This window comes from Urocampus carinirostris, chromosome 2, assembly GCF_059441175.1.
Source record: "Urocampus carinirostris isolate Australia breed hairy pipefish chromosome 2, RoL_Ucar_1.0, whole genome shotgun sequence".
Classification (NCBI taxonomy): domain Eukaryota; kingdom Metazoa; phylum Chordata; class Actinopteri; order Syngnathiformes; family Syngnathidae; genus Urocampus; species Urocampus carinirostris.
Window position 1 is genome coordinate 61,380,041 of NC_142350.1, and position 24,350 is coordinate 61,404,390.

General features: G+C 42.1%; 1 protein-coding gene across 1 annotated transcript in view; it reads right to left on the reverse strand.

Annotated features, from left to right (window-relative positions):
• Positions 1–24,350, reverse strand: part of kcnn3 (potassium intermediate/small conductance calcium-activated channel, subfamily N, member 3) — a 208,950-nt gene that overhangs the window by 92,539 nt on the left and 92,061 nt on the right. The window contains exon 4 of the mRNA XM_088328117.1: positions 2,644–2,940. Coding sequence (XP_088184243.1) covers positions 2,644–2,940 — 297 coding nt within the window. The remainder of the gene's footprint in view (positions 1–2,643; positions 2,941–24,350) is intronic.

The window sequence follows — 24,350 nt, forward strand, 5'->3', positions numbered from 1 at the left end:
GATGATGGATGGATAGATGTTTAGGTACACACATTAATAATATGTCGAATTTCTTTTAGTATGCTGCTATTCTAAAGCAGGGTTGGGGGTTAGCTTTTTTGCGATGTAGGCTTATATGAGAGCATATAAGGTACTTGAAGTCATATTGGTTTTGCTTTAATTTTTTTAAAAAGGTGGATATTTTCTACTATATCTGTTTTAAACTGCAAAATCCCATCATTCGATACATTTGAGAAAGGGATTTCTTCTTGATTTGGGTCACGGCTTTTAATTAGGGTGCTATGGTGGGTCATAAACTTAGACCAGTTGAGAACCACTGCTTTAGTGCACTTTCCTCATGTCTTTCTGGTCCGTTATGATCACATTGGAGCACTCAATTGGAAGCATTATCAGCCTCACTCGCCTCTTTTTGACCTCAATGGCCTAAAAAAAACCCTTACAGACTGGATCCGTTTATAAGCGCTTTCTTCTAAAGTACGACATCGTTTACCGGCGTTAAAAAGTAGCACTGTCTCGCTGCAGCCCCCCGTCTTTTCTTTTTATGGCCCATTTGAGCCGTCTGTAATATCTTGTTCTCATTCCAAGCTCTCATCTCACATTGTCTTATAAAGGATTTCCAAGAAGCTTAGGTCTCGGGACAAGGGAAAGATGTGCGATTTGTGAGGACGGAGGGGGACACAGATCTCATTTATAGCTCAAGAGCTTCTTGACCTTATCGTTTTTGTGCGGGGCAGCACTGTGACGGAACGTCCCAAAAGTTGAGAGCTCGTCCTAATTACGCAGTTTTGGAGTTGAGGAGGTTTGAATCTTGTACAAAGTCAGTAGGCTCAGGGGGTAATGGTGTAACTGTATATATGTAACGGCGTTACACAATCGGTATACCAAAAAATGTACCGTATTTTCCGCACTATAGGGCGCACCGGGTTATAGGGCGCGCCCCCAAAAAATAGTTTTTGGTCCTATATCTTCCATAGATAAGGCGCACCGGATTATAAGGTGCTACGATGGGAACGTCAACAAAACAGTCAGATGATTCAGTCCAACTGATTACCCCCTTAACATTTCCAAAGCTTGCAAAGACGCAAATACGAGTCGAGAACACGTGCGGATGCGGTGTCCGTACGATGTCACTCAAATGCATCGTTCCATCATTCGGAAGGTTAAAGTCTTGGGATTCAAGAAATGCCAACCATTCCTTAGTTTCTATTTCCTTTTTCGCTCGCAACTTTACTGTGCATATGACAATAAACACTTGGAATTGAGTTTAATTCACTCAACTCATCACAGCAACATCAAGATCGTTCTAAAACAAGATACCGGGTAAATATAAAGCCGCATAGCTCACCTAAGTTCTCACGTTCAATAATGATACGCAACCATGGTCTTCTTACAACCGTGAGTGTAGTAAATCCAGGAGAGTCAAATATTTACAAATACAGACTAATGAAACATGTTTCTTTATGGCGTAGTTTAGCAAGCTCGCTATTCAGTCATCTTTTTCGGCCAATTGCAGGGTTTGTTTTGGCCCTCTAGCCTATCCGAGGCTCCGAATAACTTCAGCCAATAGCGATCGATTTAACTGATGATTGACACATCTTTTTCGGCCAATTGCAGGGTTTGTTTCGGCCCTCTAGCCTATCCGAGGCTCCGAATAACTTTAGCCAATAGCGATCGATTCAAATGATGATTGACGCATTGGTTAGCCAATGAAACGCCGGAATATAAATCCCAGCATACACCGCGGACTACTCCACGTTCGGGGGAAAATCGAGTCGGCGGCTGTTGCGTAAGTTGCGAGACCTTGCGATTTAATATTGAGCCATATATAAGGCACACTGTATTATAAGGCGCATGGTCAGCTTTTGAAAAAAATTAAGACTTTTAGGTGCGCCTTATAGTGCGGAAAATACGGTAATTGTATTTTGTTAGTTACAGAAAAAAAAAAAAAATTAAATTAAAAGTATATTTTGTGACCAGCTCGGTGACCTTGGGGGTAGGGCGCCCGCCCCGAGACTGGGAGGTTGCTGGTTCAAGCCTCGGCCGGGTCATACCTGAGACTTACAACATTGGTACTCATTGCCTCCCTGCTTGGCGCTCGGCATTACAGGTTGGAATTGGGGGGGGGTTTGGTCACCTAATGACTCCCAACTGATGTTATGAAAAGAGCTAATATATCATTCACCACCTGAAGGTGCCTCTGTAATAAAAGTTAAGTACACTTTCTAAGTGTTTAATCGCAAACACACTTTTCTACCATAGATATTGGCACGTCAGAACAAGTTAGCAGGTTTCGCGTCATGTGATGTTTCCAGGTTCAGTGGCTCCGCCCCGGGCACTTATCCAATCAGAAGAGGCGGGGTAGGTAACGAGAGAGGAGTGGGAGAGAGGGAGGGCGACACTGGGCTGCATCTGAGCTTAACTTACCCATTTTTAAATATATCTTAACGACCCGTCGAATGAATAAAAATGCCGATACCGATATCTGTCAAATTCACAAATGTTGCAGATAATCAGCCAGCCCATAATTGGCTGACCTCTACTAAATATTACACACTGTCCCTTTAATTCTTTCAAACTAATTTATTTTAGCCATCGATACCTCTACCCGAAAAATCTGTCCGTGCCCCAACCCAAGCTCCTGACCTTATTGAGGGCACCTATACTCCTGGACGACGCGTCAGTGAAGAGCTTGCTGTGCAGGAGCATGACCCTGGCGATGAGGTAGAGGCGCAGGAACATGGGCACGCTCAGCACCATGTCCAAGTCGGCCTCCGCCTGCGACGGCACGTATGAAAATGCGAGTCGCGCCCGCCACTGGAACTTGAAGTCGCCGGGCACCGGATGCACGGCCGAAACCAGAAGCTCCAGGGCGATTAGCAGGACCCTCTCCATCGTCATAGCGATGCGCCAGTCGTCCGCCCCGTTGTCGATGACAAATAGCTGCAGAGACAGAAAAGACACATCATCAAAAGTCCGCTTATCAGGTGACGGATTCGCGATTATTCTTGGCCAGGGGTGGGCAAACTATGGCCCACGGTCGCATGCGGCCCGTTTTTTCATCCAGCCCGCCAAACCAAAATGGTCAAAATATAATGATGAATCAAAAATGCGTTTTTTGGGGGTCGCAACTTTGTCCCCCGTGTTTCTTTGTGTGTCTACAACAAAAATACTACAACAAATATTTTACAAAATTACAACATAACTAAATGTCAAAGTTAGTGCCTAAAAACAGGGACTTAAAATGTACCGTTTACCAAATTGTTCGAATTAGTTATCTGACTCTATTAACCAAACACAACCTACATTCATCCAACAATTATGCGCGTTCGTTTTTTTGAGAGCGAAATGACCAAGAAGGACCACACGGACCCGAATTTTTATTTTTCCCAACAGCAGATCTAAGTGTAAACAGGAGACGGCCCCCGTCCGAGTTGCCCAGGATTATTTATGCATTTCAACAAACAAAGCAAAGACATCCTACTATTCCTCTATTGGCTATGTGTCATCTGCAGCTAACTTAAGCTTTCTCTCATTGGTCATCTTCTCCCCGCATGCTGGCGTGTCTGCACCTGCCATGGGCGTACCAAGGCAGTTGTTTCGTGGCCAACAATCTCTGGTCGTCCTGCGTCAGCACCTACAGGCCTCCTGTTATCATAAGTGTCCTAGACAAAACAACTTCCATTTATGCATTCCACACAGCCTGCCCTGACCTTTCCTTGTACATTGTACTAAAGCAAGGTCATTGAATATCTTTATTGCATTAAACTGAAAACATGTAACTTGTAGTCAATCGTATAAAATCCTTTATAGTCAAATGTATATCCTTTAACTGACTGGAGGGTCCTATGCCAAATCCATCTCCATTCACGTTGAAGGATCAAGAAGGCAATGCCGTAGGTTGCTAAACATGTTTATTCAATGTTTACGCAAGCAATTGATTTTCACAAACAAATTGGTACTTGCTCTCATGTATTGTATTGTTCCAGTTATAACCATCCCAATAAGGAAATTAAAGCTTCAGTTAGACATCCCCTCTGGTCCCTGTCCTTCTTTGGTGGTTTGACTCGGTGGAATATTGATAACACACGGCGAGGCTTTGTTAGCATAACATGCAAATTCTCGTGCGGTGCTTGCAGAGTCATTTTAGCAAAAAACAGATCAATAAATGAATAAACAGGACTGCTTATCTCAGAACTCCGAAAAGACAATGCCGTGACCGTCTCTGCTAATTGAGAACCCCCCCCTCCTCCGCCCTCTGCCCTCGCTGGATTCAAACACTTTTGTGGCTAATTGCTGTGTTAATCTTGATGTTGTTATGAAAGGCGCCGTTACAAGGGAAGCTCTAAAGGAAGGTTTCATGACACCGAGTGTGGCTCGGGGTGCTAATGAGAGGCTGGAAGAGACGAATGAAAAGATAAATATTGGGACAGGGGGGGAATCTGTACAGCAGTGGTCCCCGAACTACGGCCCGCGGACCGGATGCGGCCCGCCTCCACATTTGGTCCGGCCCCCTAAACAATACTAGAAAGCATTTTGATTTTATTTTTCGTATATGTGTATTTGTATTTGATAATAAAGTGAACTATTTTCATTATTAACTATTAGTTAGTAACTATTTTAAACGGCATAACAAGGGTTGCTGACTAGTTAAAATGTTATATTTTGGGATTTTGGTGTTGTTTTGTAAAGCGGAAAAAATGAAGTACCAGTATATCACCACTAGATGACATAGTCTTACAGGTCAGAGAAGGGTTTTGGGGGCAAGTCTCAAGGGACGTCACGTGATTTAATGAGACTTGTTCAATAAATAACTCTCAATGTCAACAAGTAAATGGTGTCGTCTGAGACTTACATTAACCATCTATTTTGCTGGTGAGATGTACAATAATTTTTTACATTTAGGCACTTCTGCAATCATCACACTTTTTCTGTTACAAACTGACCCCGGCCCCTCATCAGACAAGGGAAAAGTTATGTGGCCCTCACAGGAAAAAGTTTGGGGACTCCTGCTGTACAGGCTGCTATCTGATTTATTTGTATAAAAAAAAAAACCATTTAAAATAAGCTTACTGCTAAACCTGAGAACTTAATGACATAACTTTTTAAATTGTATTTTTTCCATTGTCTGTACAGTGTCCTTGGGTGGCCTTAAAGGCGCTTTTAAATAAAATGCATTATTATTATTATTATTATTATTATTAAGGTAAGGTTTGTGTCTGGTGAGGCACAGTCATATTTACTAATAAATGAAGCTACATCTTATTCATCTTTCGATTGGCAGTGCAAAAAAGCAATATATAAACTGTAGTAGAGAAATAAAGGTTTTATTGTCTTACATAACTTATAAAGTTGACGCGCTGTCCCTTTTGAATTGAAGCATCAATAGATAGGTAAATCTCCTTTTATGAAAAAAAGTCCATGTATCGAGAAAAAGGATGCGTTGACTTATTGTTAGCTTTCTAATACTATCACGAATTCTGAAGTCCGCACCAAATCAGGCCCCTTGGACCCACTATCGCCCTCTGCCACGGGGCATGATGCCTCACTGTATCTGAGACCCTTAGCATAGTAACACGTTATTGTCATGATTATTTATGTGAATCCCGACCACGTCTTGCTCTCCCAGTCCCGGCTACTGACCACTTTTCGAGTACGAGAGCGACTCGCCTTCCGTGCCCAGCGAACACCGGATCGTGGGTGCAGCCCTTCCTCTCTCAATAAAACTTGAGGAAAACGTCACGCAAGTGGGTCCTGTTTCCGTTCTGGTCCTGACAGTTACATACTTAGCATATCAATAACATTCACAATATAATGTGAAAATGCTGCAATTTTGAAAAAGAAAATTCAAACACTGTGAAGTTAAATGAGAATGAACTCTAATAATGATTAAATATAACGATGTAATATAATTTTTCATTTCATACTATATTTCCATGGTGATGATTGAGGCTATGCCTCACCTGCCTCCCCTTACTTGGAAATGGAAATAATGCATTTCATAGTAAAACCTTCTAAGCTCAATTGCAGAGGGCCAAAACTCAAACCACACATCTGGTCGTGGGCAGAACAGGATAAATATTTATTGAATACACAAAGGAAAGCAAAAACGTGGTCGTGGTCAAAAACGTGTCACAAGCCGGGACTGGAGAGCAGACGTGGTCGGGATCAAAACAGGTCGTAGCCGGAGACAAACAGGGAGATCAGGAATGGACAGGTGGAAAAACGGGTGCAAAAACGGGACAGGGGGGAATCAGGGTCAAAGAGGCTTGCCTTGCAACAACAGAGGTTCACAGACGGACTGACAACCGGAGAGTGACAGGACTGGGTTTCAAAAGGGACAGGGAACCAATCAGGTAGCCCGCAGCGGGCACATGTGATCCAAATCGGTAATCATGACAAAAAGTTAGCGTGTGAATGTTTCTCTGTGCCCTGCTACTCGCTGGCAACCAGTCCACGGTGTTCCCTGCCCCCTGTCTGACGACAACTAGCGAGGACAAGTCCCCGGAAAATGAATGAATGAATATTCTTCAACACACAGACATGCATAATGTTATTACATAATCTAGCAAAGGGCCTCGGAGGACTTTCCCCATCCATGTTTCAGAGCGGAAGCATCTTGGCAACTCCAGAACTGTTTCAAAAATAAACGCAAACCAAGAGGGAAATGACATCCCCGAGGCAACATATCCGCGCGCACGCTTTTGTTCTACGACTCAGAGCTGAGCTTGAATTCCGCACGGTAAATAAAAGGTTAGTTATAACAAAGAGTCAACACCAACAAGTGTTGCTACTTAAAATGAAAAAAACGGCATACATTTCGTTTCCACCCATACGACTCTGCACGTGTCTTTTGAGGATTATGCACAAAAACGCGATATGATGACATGTTTTCACCATCACCGTGATAATGAACAACAAATCCTCGCCACAACAATCTATAGTCGTCATTTTGAAGTATACCATATCTTATATTTTATCATGACTGTATAGTTTCTTCAATTATTGTCAAGTCAAGTCAAGTCAAATTTATTTATATAGCCCTTAATCACAAAAATGTCTCAAAGGACTGCACAGGATTACAATGACACAATTACCTGATCTTAAACCAACATGCAGGCAAGGAACAACACAAAACCTCAGCGTGAGGAAAAAGAGAAACCTTGAGAAGGGACCTCACAAGTGGTAATCCCCCTTTCAGGATGACCAGGGTGAATTACAGTACACAAACATAGTAAACACTAGGTAACAAGTTGAAAATTTGTCCGGAAGGTGCATGACAGCAGCGACGCCCCCAGCCTGTAAACTAGTCCAGAAAGTCTATGACGGCCACGACGCAGGTTCCCATCTCTGCCAGCTGGTCCATGCAGGCGTTCACATGCTTCAGGTCAAACGCTGGTCCGCTAACTCATCTCAAATCGTCCTTCTCCTTCGTATCACCACCAGGCAATTATTGCTTCCTCATTATTTCAGTCAAGTATTAATCAGTCAGGGTCTCTAAAACCTCAAGGGGACATAATCATAAATCTATCTATCTATCTATCTATATATCTATCTATCTATCTACCTACCTTGGTCATATCCCTCAAGAGGGGTGACTGACAGCAAGACAACACATACAAAAATAAAGAAAATAAAAGAAAATTAAAATTAAAAGGGAAAAATTAGCAAAAAAAACACTCACAATTTTTTGGGGACCATGGCCAACCCAAATGCCCAAACACCCAAACAAGTTAAGCACCTTGTCACCCAAGTTGGTCATGCTTTCGCCCTTCCAGATCAAATGGGACACAAGAAAGCGTCCATCTCACTCGGGTCAGGGTGACACAACACTGGTTTACCCCTGCCGCATCATACGGGTGCCCTGCCCATCCCTTAGAACACGTCCAAACATTCCCCTATCTTTTCACAACACCTCTCCGCTCATTCCTATCACCAACAAAAGCTCTAGCTTCCATTATAGTTAGACCTCTTTCCTGCAAAGTACTCATGACCAATGTTCCCTCTAAGCTGCGCATGTGTGCAATCGCGCACTGCTCACACATTCTCAGCGCACAAGAAAATCTAGCCAGCGCACAAAAATCAGGGCTCGAAATTGCTAATTAAGAAGCGAATTAAGTCAGTTACAGTGCATGAAGGTAAAAATACACGGGCTCCCCTGACGCTGTTTTCTAAATGCAGTATTTTAAAGTCAATCTCGAAGTCAAACGAAGTTGTGTAAAGTCGGTAGAGTTTTTCAAGAACCGGCTTCTATGGCTCGGCTCACTAAAGGGAACTGGCTCTTACTGGTCCCAAACGGCTCCTCAGGTTGTTTTTGCTTCTTTAATCCCTACACGACCAAATCTTAGGGCAGCCTTTCACGGGCGTATCGAGGCTGAATCACGGCCAGAAATTTCTGCCGGTGAAGCAGACGCTGTTGGACGCTTTGAGATCGCCATACAGACGAGATACAGCCGTGCTTTAGTCGCGGTCGGAAATTCACACGCGGTTGGCCGTGCGAAAAGTTTTGCGCTGCTCAAAACTTTAGACCACGTTTAACCGCGGGCGGCACACGTGGTACACACGAGGTAATGACGCGGTACAGACACGGAACGACGTGCTACGGCCGCGGCCAGGGCGTGGTTACACGCGGGTAGGACGCGAAATTTTAGCGGGTAATCGTTTGTTCTGCGCCTGTATCGCGGTCAAGGGGTAAACATGGATCCCCGTCACCGAGTGACCTCGTCTTAATCCATTTTTATTTCTTGACATTTCTTTTCATTTCATAACAAAATAATAAAATAAAAATGAAAAACTATTACAATAATAACATATTAGCTTCTTCTTTGGTGCCATAGCTTGAAATCTTGATCTTCACGGGACTGTGTCTTGAGCGGTTATGATTTCTACAGCCCGGCTCGGCAGCTTTTATACCCGTGGTCCACACGTGGAAATGACGTGGAACTGACGCGATGAGGAAGCGGAACAGTCGCCGGCGTCTGTTTTGCGGGCATACCACGGATGAACAGCGGGTTGGCCAATTTTGCGCATTTTCTACCGCGGGCAACCACGGGCAAAAAAAAAAAAAATCGCAAAATTTTACCCGCGATACAGACGCAAAAGGCTGTGTGACCGGGCCCTTATGTAAAATTGTGCACAAAATGAGTTAAAGGAAGGGGGGAAATAGAACAAAAAGAAAAAAATACCAAAATGAAAAAGTAGTGAAAAGCCGAGAAAAAATAAACAAAAGGAAGAAAAAAAAGAAGGAAAAATTCCGAAAAAAGCCAGAAAAAAAGAAAAGAAAGAAACAGTAAAAAAAGTAAATAGAGAACAAAAAGAAAAAAGTAACAGCTAGAAAAAAATAAACACAATGAGATTTTTTTAAAGAAATTAAAAAACAGGGAAAAAGAAGAAAAAGTTTGTCTTCATTCAAATAAATTCCAATGATACTAAGTCAATCTTGTTGCCAACATTGTACTTCCACTAAAAAAATGTGATTAAAGACAGTTCTGTATCGTGCAACCGACTAAATAAGCCACCAAAAATGTTAGTATTATTCGACAAAAGATACCAGGAAAAAAAAAGAAATGAAAATCTTGTGAAAGAATTGTTGTAAAAACAATTGACGTTTGTAGGCCGTACAACCTTTGCAATAATACATGAGTCAATTAATTCAAAAGTGAATTTTCTTTTGCATTGCCAGAAACTCAGCAAAACGTAATGTGATGTCAAGTTTTGGACATGTTTGATAATGACTCAGTTGCCACACTTGGGATTGCCGTTGCTCACTGTTGTTTCAAGCGTTGCTCATCGACTTCGTGTGAACGCTCAGACCCGTGGAAAATTAAAGGGAACATTGCTCATGACACTATCCATACACGTCAATTGCGGCCTTCCTCTTGGTCTCCTTCCATTTACTTCTGCTAGTATAATCATAAATGAGGAGTGTAAACAAGCACATTTCTGAGTGGTCTCACGCAGGTGGAAGATCACATCAAGCAATTCGTATCCATGATAACAAAATATAATTGTCTCCTCAGGCAAAGGTTGAGAGGCCAGAGGAAGAGTTTCTCCGTGGCTATTGTCAGTCGGTGACAGTGTTCTATTCAATCCCTTAAATCCATCCATCCATCCATCCAGCCATCCATCCATTGTCTTTTGCTTATCCGGGGTTGGGTGGCGGGGGCAGCAGCATTAAAAGGGAAGCCCAGACGTCCCTAGCCCCAGCCACCTCCTCCAGCTCATCCGACAGGATCCCGAGGCGTTCCCAGGCCAGCCTCGAGACATACTCCCTCCAGCGTGTCCTGGGTCTCCCCTAGGGCCTTCTGCCGGTGGGACATGCCCGGAACACCTCCCGAGTGAGGCGTCCAGGTGGCATCCTTATCAGATGCCTGAGCCACCTCAACTGGCTCCTCTCAATGCGGAGGAGCAGTGGCTCTACACAGAGTTCCAGAGATCCATTTTAACAAGATACTTTTAACAAGAGATTGTATAGTGGTTTTTTTTTTTTAACGTTTACAATGAATTCAACATATTTTTCTTTAGTCTGAATTTTAACCTACATCATCCTTTTTATATATATGAGAAAATAGAAATAATAACAATAATGAGTATAAAAACGGGTACAATTTACCAGCAAATGAATGAGTCACAACACGTGGTAAGCTTCTCTGCTGGCTTTGATCTCTGTGATCTCTACAAGGAGAATTAGCATTTTAGCACATCATGCAACGTCCGGCAAAACTAACATAAAAGGCGACAGAAACAAAACGAAAATAAATCCAAACAGCTTGCCAACATCAATCACATTACTGTGCATGTTGAGAGAGTTGTCAGCTGTGGTTATAATGTTTAAAATTAACTTCTTTTGTGGCGCACCAAAAGATGTGTCTTACCGTTGACAGCTCGCTGTTAGACTGCCAACAAACCCAGCTTTCCGGTCACATGTCAAAAGCCAAACCAAACCTTACCCCATACCAGCAGGTGGCACTGTTGGACTCATCATTGCAGGACACTTACACAAAAACTACACAACATATTTCAGCAGGAATTTCAATAAAACAAAAGTTATTATTACACCCGTTACATATATACTAGTCGGTATCATAAAGACTTGCCCAGAATATTCTGTAAATAAAATCTTGGAACATACGGAAAAAGAAAGACGACTATGGATGCACGCCCGACAATCCATCATGAAAGAGTCGGACGGCGCAGCAGGAGACGTGTTCCCACACGTATGTGCACATCATTGACATGTGCGCAAACACGCTAACATGCGTGCAACGGGGAAGCCATCGAAGCGGCCTAGGGTCAAACACCAGTCCTTGTTTGCTTTTTTTTTAAGAGTGCACGCTTGCATGTGTAGCACCGAGCATGCCCGGCCTCGTCATGGTGACTGTTGCCACGGCGACAACATCAAAAAGCAGCCAAGCTTAATTAGGATCCCCAGCGAGAGCGAGGGAGCAGCAGGAAGACGACAGAAGAAAGGGAATAAAAAAAAGAAGAACACGTTTAGAGACGAGGCGAGAAGAAAGGGGGAAGGAGATGTGGGAAGGATGGAGGTGCGTTCGTGAGTGCGGGATACAGAGAGAGGCGGGCACAGACTGGCTGTTTCATTGTCGATGTGCATGTGTCATATTTGGGAGGGAGCAAATCTGTTCTTATTCTGAATAAGACGCTATGTAAATACATGAGACGCGTATGGAAGGAATTTGATAGAATCTGATTGGTTGTTTGACATCCACAAAATGCCACTTCAAAGACTTTTAAAGCATTATTTTTTAGGTATGTTTGGGTTAGCAAGAATTGTAGTTGAGCAAATTTGATCTTTTGTCACATTTTAGCTTAGTTCGTGCGACTAGACTAGAATAGCTTTTTACCACCTCCGTAATATTGCGAAGATTCGTTCGATGCTTTCCCAATCAGATGCAGAGGTTTTAATTCATGCGTTTATTACTTCTCGGCTTGATTACTGTAATATATTGCTTTCTGGTCTCCCGATGTCTAGCATCAAAAGTTTGCAGCTGGTTCAGAAAGCGGCAGCCAGACTTTTGACTAAGACCAAAAAGATTGAGCACATTACTCCTGTATTTGCCAACTTGCACTGGCTCCTAGTCCTCTTAAGATGTGACTTTAAGGTTCTCTTATTAACATATAAATGTTTGCATGGACTTGCACCCTCTTATCTCTCTGATTTGATTTCCCCCTATGTTCCTGCACGGAGTCTGCGCTCGGAAAATGCCGGTCTACTGGTGACTCCGAAAGCCAAGAAGTCTGCAGGCTCGAGAGAGTTCTCCATTCGGGCCCCGGTGCTATGGAATGCCCTGCCTCCGGAGATAAGATCTGCAACCTTAATGGAAGTTTTTAAATCAAGGCTTAAGACAAACTTCTATTCCAAAGCTTATGATTGATGCCGACCTCATAGTCTGTATTGTCCTGTCTTTTTCCGACTGCCTGCCTGGTGGTGATACGAAGGAGAAGGACGCTTTGAGATGAGTCAGCGGACCAGCATTTGACCTGAAGCATGTCAACGCCTGCTTTGACCAGCTGGCAGAGATGTGAAGCTGCGTCGTGGCCGTCATAGACTTTCTGGACTAGTTTACAGGCTGGGGGCGTCGCTGCTGTCATGCACTTTCCGGACAAATTTTCACCATGTTACCTAGTGTTTACTATGTTTGTGTACTGTAATGCTAAATGTAATTCACCCTGGTCATCCCGGAAGGGGGATACCACTTGTGGGGTCCCTTCTCAAGGTTTCTCTTTTTCCTCAGGCTGAGGTTTTGAGTTGTTCCTTGCCCGCATGTGGGTTTAAGATCAGGTAATAGTATCATTGTAATCCTGTGCAGTCCTTTGAGACATTTTTGTGATTAAGGGCTATATGAATAAATTTGACTTTGACAGGAGAGCAAAAACGTGATTGGAATCAAAAACCGGTTGCAAGCCGGGACGGGAGAGCAAACGTGGTCGAGGTCAAAAACAGGTCGAAGCCGGAGACAAACGGGGAAATCAGGAACGGACGGGTGGAAAAACGGGTGCAAAAAGCGGGAACGACGGGAGTCAGAGTCAAAATGCTTGGCTTGTAGAAACAGAGGTTCGCTGACGGACTGACAACAGGAGAGGAAAGGACTGGGCTTAAAAAAGGACAGGGAACCAAACGAGCGGGCACAGGTGATCCAAATCAGTCATCATGACAACAACGGCTAGTAGGACCACGATTGCGCTGTCAAAATGGCTGTCAGCTACTTTTATACTGGGAGGGCGGTCCCAAGGAATGAAACGTAATAAAAAAAAAACTTAGAGTGGAATTTTCCACTGGAAAGAGGCGATTTTCCAAACCGGTTCGAATGGGAAATGGGAGGACAAGCCTAAACATCGTCCGTCTGCAATACAAAACACAACCAAAACAATGAAGAAGCCTTGCAAATGTGACCGAATGTATGAATAAGTTATAAATGACTGGTTATGATGAAGAAATCGTACAATCATGATGAGATGTGCACTTACAAATTTCCGTATTCCCTAAAAAGATAGATTGATAGATAAATATCTAGACATACTGACGGACAGATAGACGCACGCACAGACAGACAGACAGTATGAAAAAATCATGTAAAATGACTAATAAAGAAATCAAATACTTCATGCACTTGGACAGAAAATTAATCAAATGATTAATTTCATCTCACCTTTTTTTGATGTAAAACAAACTAATATGACGGGTTGTTTAAGTTAAAATATGTATTTTTTAATTGTTATAAAAAACTGAATTAAGTTTAAGACAACAATTTTTGTTGTTGTTTTTTTAGAATAACTAGTATTTTAGGATGGGTGTTCGTTTATATTTTTTCCTAAATAAATGACAAGTCAATGTTTCCACTCTTGACTTAATTGCCTTTTAAATATGAGATTTATTTTATGTACACACTTACTGAAATAAAGACATAATTTAACACATTTAAGTCATTATAACATGGAGAGTTCTTTGAAACTGTATTTTAAGAGCTCAGATTCCCCCTGGAGAAATGCAATGATACTGTTACCAGCATACTCATTAAAAAGAATCAGGACTGTACAATGCTCATCTCTCTTCACAAGCCTGACGATTACTATTCTGGTCTCAAATAGTGTGCTGGTGCAGTCTGGAAGCTCATCAAAAAGAATCCATGTTTATAGACATTCCCAGTCGACGTGTACTGTAAACGTGACGGAGAATAAAGAGAATTGGAAATGATCTGTTTGTCAAAACATGCTTTTCTTCTTGCTAGTTGGCTAGCTACAAGCTAAAACTCAATATTTGTATTAGCAGCCAATTCTCAAAGTTTCGGTTTTTGGTGGCATTGTATAGATCAACTGGAAACCGCAACTTCAGTTTTCTGCTTGCCATCTGTTCACACATTTTTGTGCTATAAGCCAATTCTTAAAGTTTCAGTTGATTTTTTGAGGCATTGTATAGGTCAGGGGTGGCTAACCTGGTCCTGGAGAGCCGCACGATCTGCATGTTTCGGAGATTTCTCTGTTCCAACACAGGTGACGCCAATTTTCAGCTTGTTAGCAAGCTTTGTGAGAGCTTGATAACGATCCAGGTGATTAGAATCACCTGTATTGGAGCAGAGAAACCTCCGAAACATGGAGGACATGCGACTCTCCAGGACCAGGTTAGCCACCCCTGGTATAGGTCAGCAGGAAACCGCAACTTCAGTTTTCTACTTGCCACCTGTTCGCACATTTTTGTGCTATAAGCCAATTCTTAAAGTTTCAGTTGATTTTTTGAGGCATTGTATAGGTCAGGGGTGGCTAACCTAATCCTGGAGAGCCGCACGATCTGCATGTTTCGGAGATTTCTCTGTTCCAACACAGGTGACGCCAATTTTCAGCTTGATAGCAAGCTTTGTGAGAGCTTGATAACGATCCAGGTGATTAGAATCACCTGTATTGGAGCAGAGAAACCTTCGAAACATGGAGAACATGCGGCTCTCCAGGACCAGGTTAGCCACCCCTGGTATAGGTCAACAGGAAACCGCAACTTCAGTTTTCTACTTGCCACCTGTTCGCACATTTTTGTGCTATAAGCCAATTCTTAAAGTTTCAGTTGATTTTTTGAGGGATTGTATAGGTCAGGGGTGGCTAACCTGGTCCTTGAGAGCCGCACGATCTGCATGTTTCGGAGATTTCTCTGTTCCAACACAGGTGACGCCAATTTTCAGCTTGTTAGCAAGCTTTGTGAGAGCTTGATAACGATCCAGGTGATTAGAATCACCTCTATTGGCGCAGAGAAACCTCCAAAACATGGAGGACATGCGGCTCTCCAGGACCGGGTTAGCCACCCCTGGTATAGGTCAACAGGAAACCACAACTTCAGTTTTCTACTTGCCACCTGTTCACACATTTTTGTGCTATAAGCCAATTCTTAAAGTTTCAGTTGATTTTTTGAGGCATTGTATAGGTCAGGGGTGGCTAACCTGGTCCTTGAGAGCCGCACGATCTGCATGTTTCGGAGATTTCTCTGTTCCAACACAGGTGACGCCAATTTTCAGCTTGTTAGCAAGCTTTGTGAGAGCTTGATAACGATCCAGGTGATTAGAATCACCTGTATTGGAGCAGAGAAACCTCCAAAACATGGAGGACATGTGGCTCTCCAGGACCGGCTTAGCCACCCCTGGTATAGGTCAACAGGAAACCACAACTTCAGTTTTCTACTTGCCACCTGTTCACACATTTTTGTGCTATAAGCCAATTCTTAAAGTTTCAGTTGATTTTTTGAGGCATTGTATAGGTCAGGGGTGGCTAACCTAATCCTGGAGAGCCGCACGATCTGCATGTTTCGGAGATTTCTCTGTTCCAACACAGGTGACGCCAATTTTCAGCTTGTTAGCAAGCTTTGTGAGAGCTTGATAACGATCCAGGTGATTAGAATCACCTGTATTGGAGCAGAGAAACCTCCGAAACATGGAGGACATGCGGCTCTCCAGGACCAGGTTAGCCACCCCTGGTATAGGTCAACAGGAAACCGCAACTTCAGTTTTCTACTTGCCACCTGTTCGCACATTTTTGTGCTATAAGCCAATTCTTAAAGTTTCAGTTGATTTTTTGAGGCATTGTATAGGTCAGGGGTGGCTAACCTGGTCCTTGAGAGCCGCACGATCAGATTCAGATTCAGATTCAGATTCAGATCTACTTTATTGTCATTCTAGTACACGTGTATACAGAACGAAATGTCGATACATCTGACCCCCACAGTTTCCTTGAATGTACAGATATAAATAATGTTGTATTGTATTTTGGCTACGTGTAGTATTTTACCATAGTGCCGATAGTGCAAGAAGAGTAGCTAACCAGATGTGCAATATGGGCAGTCAGGTTAACAAGTCAGGTACACAGTAACATGTTTCGGAGATTTCTCTGTTCCAACACAGGTGACGCCAAATTTTCGCTTGTTAGCAAGCTTTGTGAGAGCTTGATAACGATCCAGGTGATTAGAATCGCCTGTATTGGAGCAGAGAAACCTCCAAAACATAGAGGACATGCGGCTCTCCAGGACCGGGTTAGCCACCCCTGGTATAGGTCAACAGGAAACCACAACTTCAGTTGTCTGTTTGCCACCTGTTCGCATATTTTTGTGTTATAAGCCAATTCTTAAAGTTTCAGTTTATTTTTTGAAGCATTTTATAGGCCAACAGGAAACCACAACTTCAGTTTTCCGATTGCACCTTGGTCCTTTGGTTTCCTGACATCAGGTTGAACTTTGTTCTCGCTTGAAGTTCCTTACATCAGTTGCATTGAAATTGTCCATTCATAAAAAAGCTGGTATACTTCATGTACAATAAGTCTACAGAAGCTGCTAATTCTCTTGCCTCATGGCAGAGACCAATAGTGAGACATGATTTGGTGCACACCTCAGCCCCAAACAATAAATTAAGCAATAGTATTAGTAAACTAACAGCAAAGTAAGCCATCCGATACATTTTTCACTCATTGCATGGACTTTTTTTTTTCATAATGGATGATTTCTAGGGTCTGGTACGCAGGGTTGGGTAGGGTTACTTTAACTGGATTACTTTCAATTTCCTTTGGATTACTCCAATACCAAATATGCTAATAAAAGACAAAATAAACTAAATATGAATAAAATTATGACTCACAACACGTGGTAAGCTTTCTCTCCTGGCTTTGATCTCTTTGATCTCCGGCAAAACGAACATAAAATGCAACAGAAACAAAATGAAAATAAATCCAGACAGCTTGCCAACATCATTTTTGCCGTTCCACGTATTCCGTTACTCCCCAAGCCTGCACAAAATTTAGTAATTTTATTCATATTTAGTTTTTTTTTGTCTTTTATTGGCATATTTGGTATTGGAGTAATCCAAAAGTAATTGAAAGTAATCCAGTTAAAGTAACCCTACCCAACCCTGCTGGTACGCCTCCTACAGCCAAAGGACCCAAACCGGGGTTCCAACTGGGCGCATGTGTGTCCAATTACCACATGCCTGTCCCCAGTTATCCGGAAGCCCCTTTATAAGGACATTTTGCACAGCACACATCATTGGGATTTTTTTTGCAATTACAAATTTAATAAAATTTGAAAAGTGGTGATGAGGATCTGTGATGATAGGAGGCGGTACCAAAGTGATGGATGCCAACCACCATTAAAATTGGAGAAAAGGAAAAAAACACGTTTTCAGCTCCTTTTGTTAGTGATTTATGGTTTGAGTTGGCATTTGGAATGAATTTGGAAAAAAGGTGTCATGATTACCCAAGTGGAGCCACCTGGGGTAATCATGTGGAGCGCTGGAATGTGCTTCCTGATTGGTTAATGCTCCCTTTTTAAACGCGTTACGCGGAGAACTCTTGGTCGGAGGATTACTTTTCACCCCGTTTGACTCGCCTGATTTTCCTGTGTATTTTTGACTTGTTTACCTGATTCTGCCTGCCTCCGATCCGACCTGCTTCCGTTCCACGCTACGATTGGCTACGTGTCCCGAAGTTGTCTTCACGGCGTTGCTGCTGACGTTCGACGGTCATCGCGTCTCCCGCTAACCCCTACGCTCCCCCAAATAAAGAATTGTACGAACGCTCTGGGGTCTCCTGCTCTGTTCTGGTCACCCCTGACAAAAGGTCCCTTTTATACTTTTACCATTTTCATATTACACTTACAGAAAACCGCAAGCACGAGCATGAAATCATTCTCAACCTCCCCACCCCTGTTTCTTCTTCCTATTGTGTTGCGGGTCCCGAATAGGTCTAACAAGAGCCTGAAAATAAATCGGATAGGGGGAGGGTTTTTTTTTTTTTAATAAATGCTATTTGAACTCAGTTGACCATTGTTAAGACATAATAATTATAATATTCTACTTTCAACTTATTGAGGACACGTCAAACATCACACCCAACTTTTGATTAAAACAATTCAGTATTCCTTTTCTCATTTTAAAAAGTACACGATAATAAAAGTTTTAAAATGAGTCACAATCATTTGTAGTATAATAGGTTTCATTAAATGTCGACAATTATCTTTTTATTGACTTTTGAATCTTCTTGCCTTGGCATTTCCATTTTTTTAACAGGTTACAATTTAGGGTTTGATTAGTTTCTACCATAAGATCCGATTGTTGTTTTTGTGAACCCCTCTTTGTTTGTCACTTTGTACCTCATTTTGTTAGTAAATACCATCTTCTTGAGCACCCCCTGTCTTCAGTTCCTGCTTACCGCACATGGCTCCATCAACCCCAAAACTCAATAGGATAACCTATCCACTGATGTTTTTTTTTTAAAGAAGTATCAAATAGACTTCATGCCATACCATTGTGAATCACCTGTGCCCGCTCATTTGGCGCCAACCGCTGCGGGTTTTGATTGGGTCCCTGTCACTATTTGAACCGGTCCTGTCAGTCCCCTGTTGTCAGTCCGTCTGCGAACCTCAGTTATTACTAGGCAACGCTTTTTCGACCCTGACTCCCACCTGTCTTGTTTTTGCTCCCATTTGTCTCTGGCTACGACCTGTTTTGATCCTGACCACATCTGCTGTGCTGTCCCAGCTTACGATCCGTTTTTGATCCCGACTACGTCTATTCTCCCGTCCTGGCTTACGACTCGTTTCCGACCCCGACCACGCTTTGCTCTCCCAGTCCCGGCTACCGACCAGTTTTTCCGTCCCTGACACAGCCATCGCTCGTTACGGAAGATCCACTTCCGTGTTTGGATCAGAGTCCGAGTACAAGAGTGACTTGCTTCCTGCGTCCAGCGAACACCGGATCGTGGGCTCTTTCCTTCAATAAAACTAGTGGTAAACGTTACGCAATTGGGTCCTGTTTCCGTTCTGGTCCTGACACTTCATTTATGTATTAAGAGAATAAAATGTTTAATGTTTCAGTTTCTTTCTTTCTTTCTTCTTCTGCCAATCAAATGATGAATAAGATGTGGGTTCCTCTATTTGTAAATCTGACTGCCACCAGGGTTGGGTAGGGTTACTTTAACTGGATTACTTTCAATTACTTTTGAATTACTCCAATACCAAATATGCTAATAAAAGACAAAATAAACTAAATATGAATAAAATGATAACTCACAACATGTGGTAAGCTTTCTCTCCTGGCTTTGATCTCTTTGATCTCCGGCAAAACAAACATAAAATGCGACAGAAACAAAATGAAAATCAATCCAAACAGCTTGCCAACATCATTTTTGCCGTTCCATGTATTCCGTTACTCCCCGAGCCTGCACAAAATTTAGTCATTTTATTCATATTTAGTTTCTTTTGTCTTTTATTAGCATATTTGGTATTGGAGTAATCAAAAAGTAATTGAAAGTAATCAAGTTAAAGTAACCCTACCCAACCTTGACTGCCACACATACCTCACCGCTCGTCGCTGTCCATGGTTATATTTATCAAGACACTTGTAAACAGTATTAAACAGGTTTCCCTTGCAATCATCTATCTGTCGAAAAATCTTCAGCCGAGGATCCTTAAGGGAGCCGATAAATACTGAACATCTGCCATCATGGTGTTTCCTGTTGACACTGAAATGAAGGGAAGCTGCACACGAATCTCTCCGGGACGCGGCTCCTGTCAGGCTTGAGAAGTTTGCTCAAGATGTGACCTTGTGCAGCCGATTTAGAAGGTTTTCATTCGTTTGGACGGCGAGATTTACGCGACGGGCTTCAGGTAGCCCACACTACTCAAATTTTATGCTTGCAGGTGACACGTTTGGGAAATGGTTGTGTAAATAGAAAAAAACACTCATGTTGGATTCAGGTTGGTGTCTGATCAGATGCTTACCTGAAAATTCTCTCTGTTTATGCCAGTCACTGCTAAGGTTTAAATGTTAGGAATTATAGTTAGTGATAGGTTATATTATTTTTCATTTAGCTTTAACTTTTAATGAGAATGAGAATGTTTATTGTCATTGACGGAATGACCAATTTTTTGTTTGGAGCATCCATTCAATTAAAAATACCGTACTTTCCGCACTATAAGGCGCACCTAAAAGCCTTTATTTTTTTCAAAAGCTGACCATGCGCCTTATAATACAGTGCGCCTTATTCGTGGATCAATATTACCGGTAAGTCGCAAAGTCTTACAACTAATGCAGCAGCCGCCGACTAGATTTTCCCCAGAACGCCAAGTAGTCCTCAGTGTATGCTGGGATTTATTTACCGGCGTTTCATTGGCTAACCAATGTGTCAATCATCATTTGAATCGATCACTATTGGCTAAAGTTATTCGGAGGTAAAGGGGGCGGATCCTTTTTATCATTTACAGGCTGGCATAGGCTAAAGCGGCAAAACAAAGCCTGCAATTGGCCGAAAAAGATGAATGTGAATCGCACGTTGGGTTGAAGGCATAGAGAAAGCATTTTTTACTATTCTGTATTTGTAAATATTTTATTCTCCTGGATTTACTACACTCACGGATATAAGAGGACCATGGTTGCACATTATTATTGAACACAACGGCTTCGGTGAGCTACTCCGGCTATATATTTTCCCAGTATCTTGTTTCAGAGTGATATTGATGTTTCTGTGATGGGTCTTTTTTAAAATTAAACTCAATTCAAAGTGTTTATTGTTATATGCACAGTAAAGTTGCGAGCGAAAAGTAAAATAGAAACTAAGGAATGCGAGTAACCTTCCGAATGATATTTGGAACGATGCATTTGAGTGACATTGCACAGACACTGTTTCCGTATATGTCTGAGACACGTATTTGCTTCTTTGCAAGCTTTGGGAATGTTAAGGGGGTAATAAGTTTGACTGAACTATCTGACTGTTTTGTCGATGTTCCCATTGTAGCGCCTTATAATCCGGTGCGTCTTATGTATGTCAAATATAGGACCAAAAATTATTTTTTCAGGGTGCGCCCTATAACCCGGTGCGCCTTATAGTGCGAAAAATACGGTATATATAAAATCCACAGAATGAATATCCAGAATAAATATCCATTAAATCCATAAATATCCCAATGTAAACATTAAAAAACATTAACAGCGTGGAAATGATACCACTTAATATCAGTGTAAGTAACTGTTATTGTCACGGTTGCCATGGCGCCCAATTGGCCCCGCCCGTGTGGCGCCAGCTGCGGCTCATTGACAGATTGGCTTTCCGTCTTTTTAAGCTCAGTGCTCTAATTTTTCCTTTGTCAGTCCGTCAACGAACCTCTGCCCCGCGAGACGTGTGTTCTCACTCGGTGCTGTTTTCCTGTTGGTATTTCCTGTCCGGTATTGTTCCAGTTTATTTTGTCCGGTTAAATATTGGTTTCCTGTTTCGTTCCCGTCTATTTTTGTCCTGTTTATTATTCTCTCCGATTTTTGTTTCTGTCTAGTCGGTCCTGTTTATTTTCGATACCCTGTTTCATTATCAATCTGCCCGGGCAATTGGAATCGTTCTCGTCGGTCTCTGGCTTCCTGTCTTTCCACAACAGACAGCTGCCTAACGTGCATGACTCCCAATTCCTCACAGTGGACATGCACCTACGATGAAAATTTCAGACCCCTCCATAATTTCTAAGCGAGAGAAATAGCAAAATTGAAGGGAGTTCAAATACTTATTTTCTTCACTGTATATACCAAAGCCATATCCCCTTTATGGTAAGTGGCTAGAGTCAACAACACACTCACATTCACCAAACATTCATTCCCCTTCGCTCTTCCCAACCTGACTCCGACCATGTAACTATTATAAAAATAAAATTATACTCGGAAGGGGATCATTTTACTTATTTTATACTTTTTTGCGCGTTCATTTTATCAGCTGTGAATCAGCAAACTGGCTCTTTAATTGGCTGAAGGTGATAAAAGCTGAGGTTGTGCGAGAAAAAAACGCTTTTGAAATGTTTTTTTTCAAGGACTTATTTTAAGTTTCTCCTTTTTTCTCCTCCACAAAATACCTCACTTTTTGGTCAAAAGTAATGATATTTGTCACTTGCTCCCCCACTGAGCAAGACAAATGAGAAAATATCCATTCTTCACTTTCGGAATTAAAAATGAGACATGATACGTTTTGAAACCTTAATTGGACAGCCTTTATCCATTTGTCTTTTTTCACCCCCTGCTGGACAGGTTAACAAAAAAAATGTGAGGTAGTCCTGATTTCAGATTTCGCCACAAGGAAATTAGACCGCATTTACTTCCCCCCCTTCCTTCCCACCTTCCGGTCCTGGCCTCCCTCCTGCACCTCCTGCCGATGTCGGTCTTTTCCTGGCTAAACTGCCACGAGGAAGGATAAATAATTAAATTCCATTAGGAAAGTAATCTGTCAATGTGAGTGAGTGAGTGCCGTTGCCCCTGCACGGCCAGAATTGAAGGAAAACGAACTTTTTCGACGTTTGTGGGTGCTTATAGCCAAAATAAACGCACAAACAAAATTCTTGCTTTGTATTTTGGCGCTTTTCACTATAACAAAAAGTGACAGTGGGGTGCAAATTGCCCAGTGAGTTGAGGACACCAAGAGAAGAGCGAGCTGGACAGAAGGAGGGCAGCTGGAAGACAGTACGGGAAAAAAAGAGCGATGTAGAAAAGCATTATTCTGGCCATGTCCCTTTTTTGGGGTGAAGAAAAGACAGAACTTACAGTATACTCCCATTGTGTTTCCAATTTAAAGCTACAGTGTGTAATATTTGAGCACAAGATGTCTCTGTATGGTGTTGTGCAGGGTTGGTAAGGGTTACTTTAACTTGATTACTTTCAATTACTTTTGGATTACTCCAATACCAAATATGCTAATAAAAGAGAAAAGAAACTAAATATGAATAAAATGACTACCGTATTTTCCGCACTATATGGCGCACCATGTTATAAGGCGCACCTTCAATGAATGATATATTTTAAAACTTATGCCATACATAAGACGCACCCCATTATAAGGCGCTATAAGTGCATGCTGGTTTAAGATCAGGTAATTGTGCAATTTTGTAATTGTAATCCTGTGCAGTCCTTCGAGACATTTTTGGGATTAAGGGCTATTTACGGTAAATAAATGTGACGACTTGACTACAGTAGAGAATGTAGTTACTTTATGCAACCTCTAGATGTTGCCACGCTCAAGGGAATGTCAACAAAACATTCAAAAGGGTCAAACTTTATTAACAAACAAGCTTTCCACAACTCCATTCACTCCCAAAATAAATAAACAGCCGTTTTATTATTTTCTCTGAGGTAAAGCATTTTCGTGACACATCTTTGACATCTTTGAACAACATCGACATATCATTTTATTTTTTGTCCATTTAGTCAACACGCAAAGAAAAAAACGTCTGATACTGTTATTTTAAATGAAACGTTAGTGCAATCGCAATAAAGTGACACTCGTAATGTGCAAAAACAACGAGTGCAAAGCAATAACATAATAACTGTAAAATGTAAAACGTAAACACACAAAAGAAAAACAAAGATCACTCTATAAGCTCCTCATCGACGAATCCCTCGAATTCTTCTTCTGCTGTGTTCAAATTGACCATATCTCAGTGAATGGGCCATCCAACACGTCCGGTGTTTTTGTGCCAGCGCTGTTGCCTTCATACGTATAGTTATCGTACTGACACTTCTGCTTGCCGCTCTTTGTTGAACAACCCACTGTTCAAGTGTCTCCTCTAACTCTGGCCATCTTGCTTTATTGCCACGGAAACTTTGTTGAGTTTTCCTTACTTGGAGGAGCTTATCTTCATCCTTTCTCCACTTCCGTACCATCGATTCATTTAAGTTTAACTCTCTCGCTGCCGCTCTATTGCCGTGTTGTGCTGCGTGACTGATCGCTTTGAGTTTAAACTCGGCGTTGTACGCGTGTCTCTTAACAGGAGCCATTTTCTATACAAATGCACGTATGAAAGAGAATCTCGCTCTCTCTCTCTCTCTCTCTCTCTCTCTCTCAAACGTGAC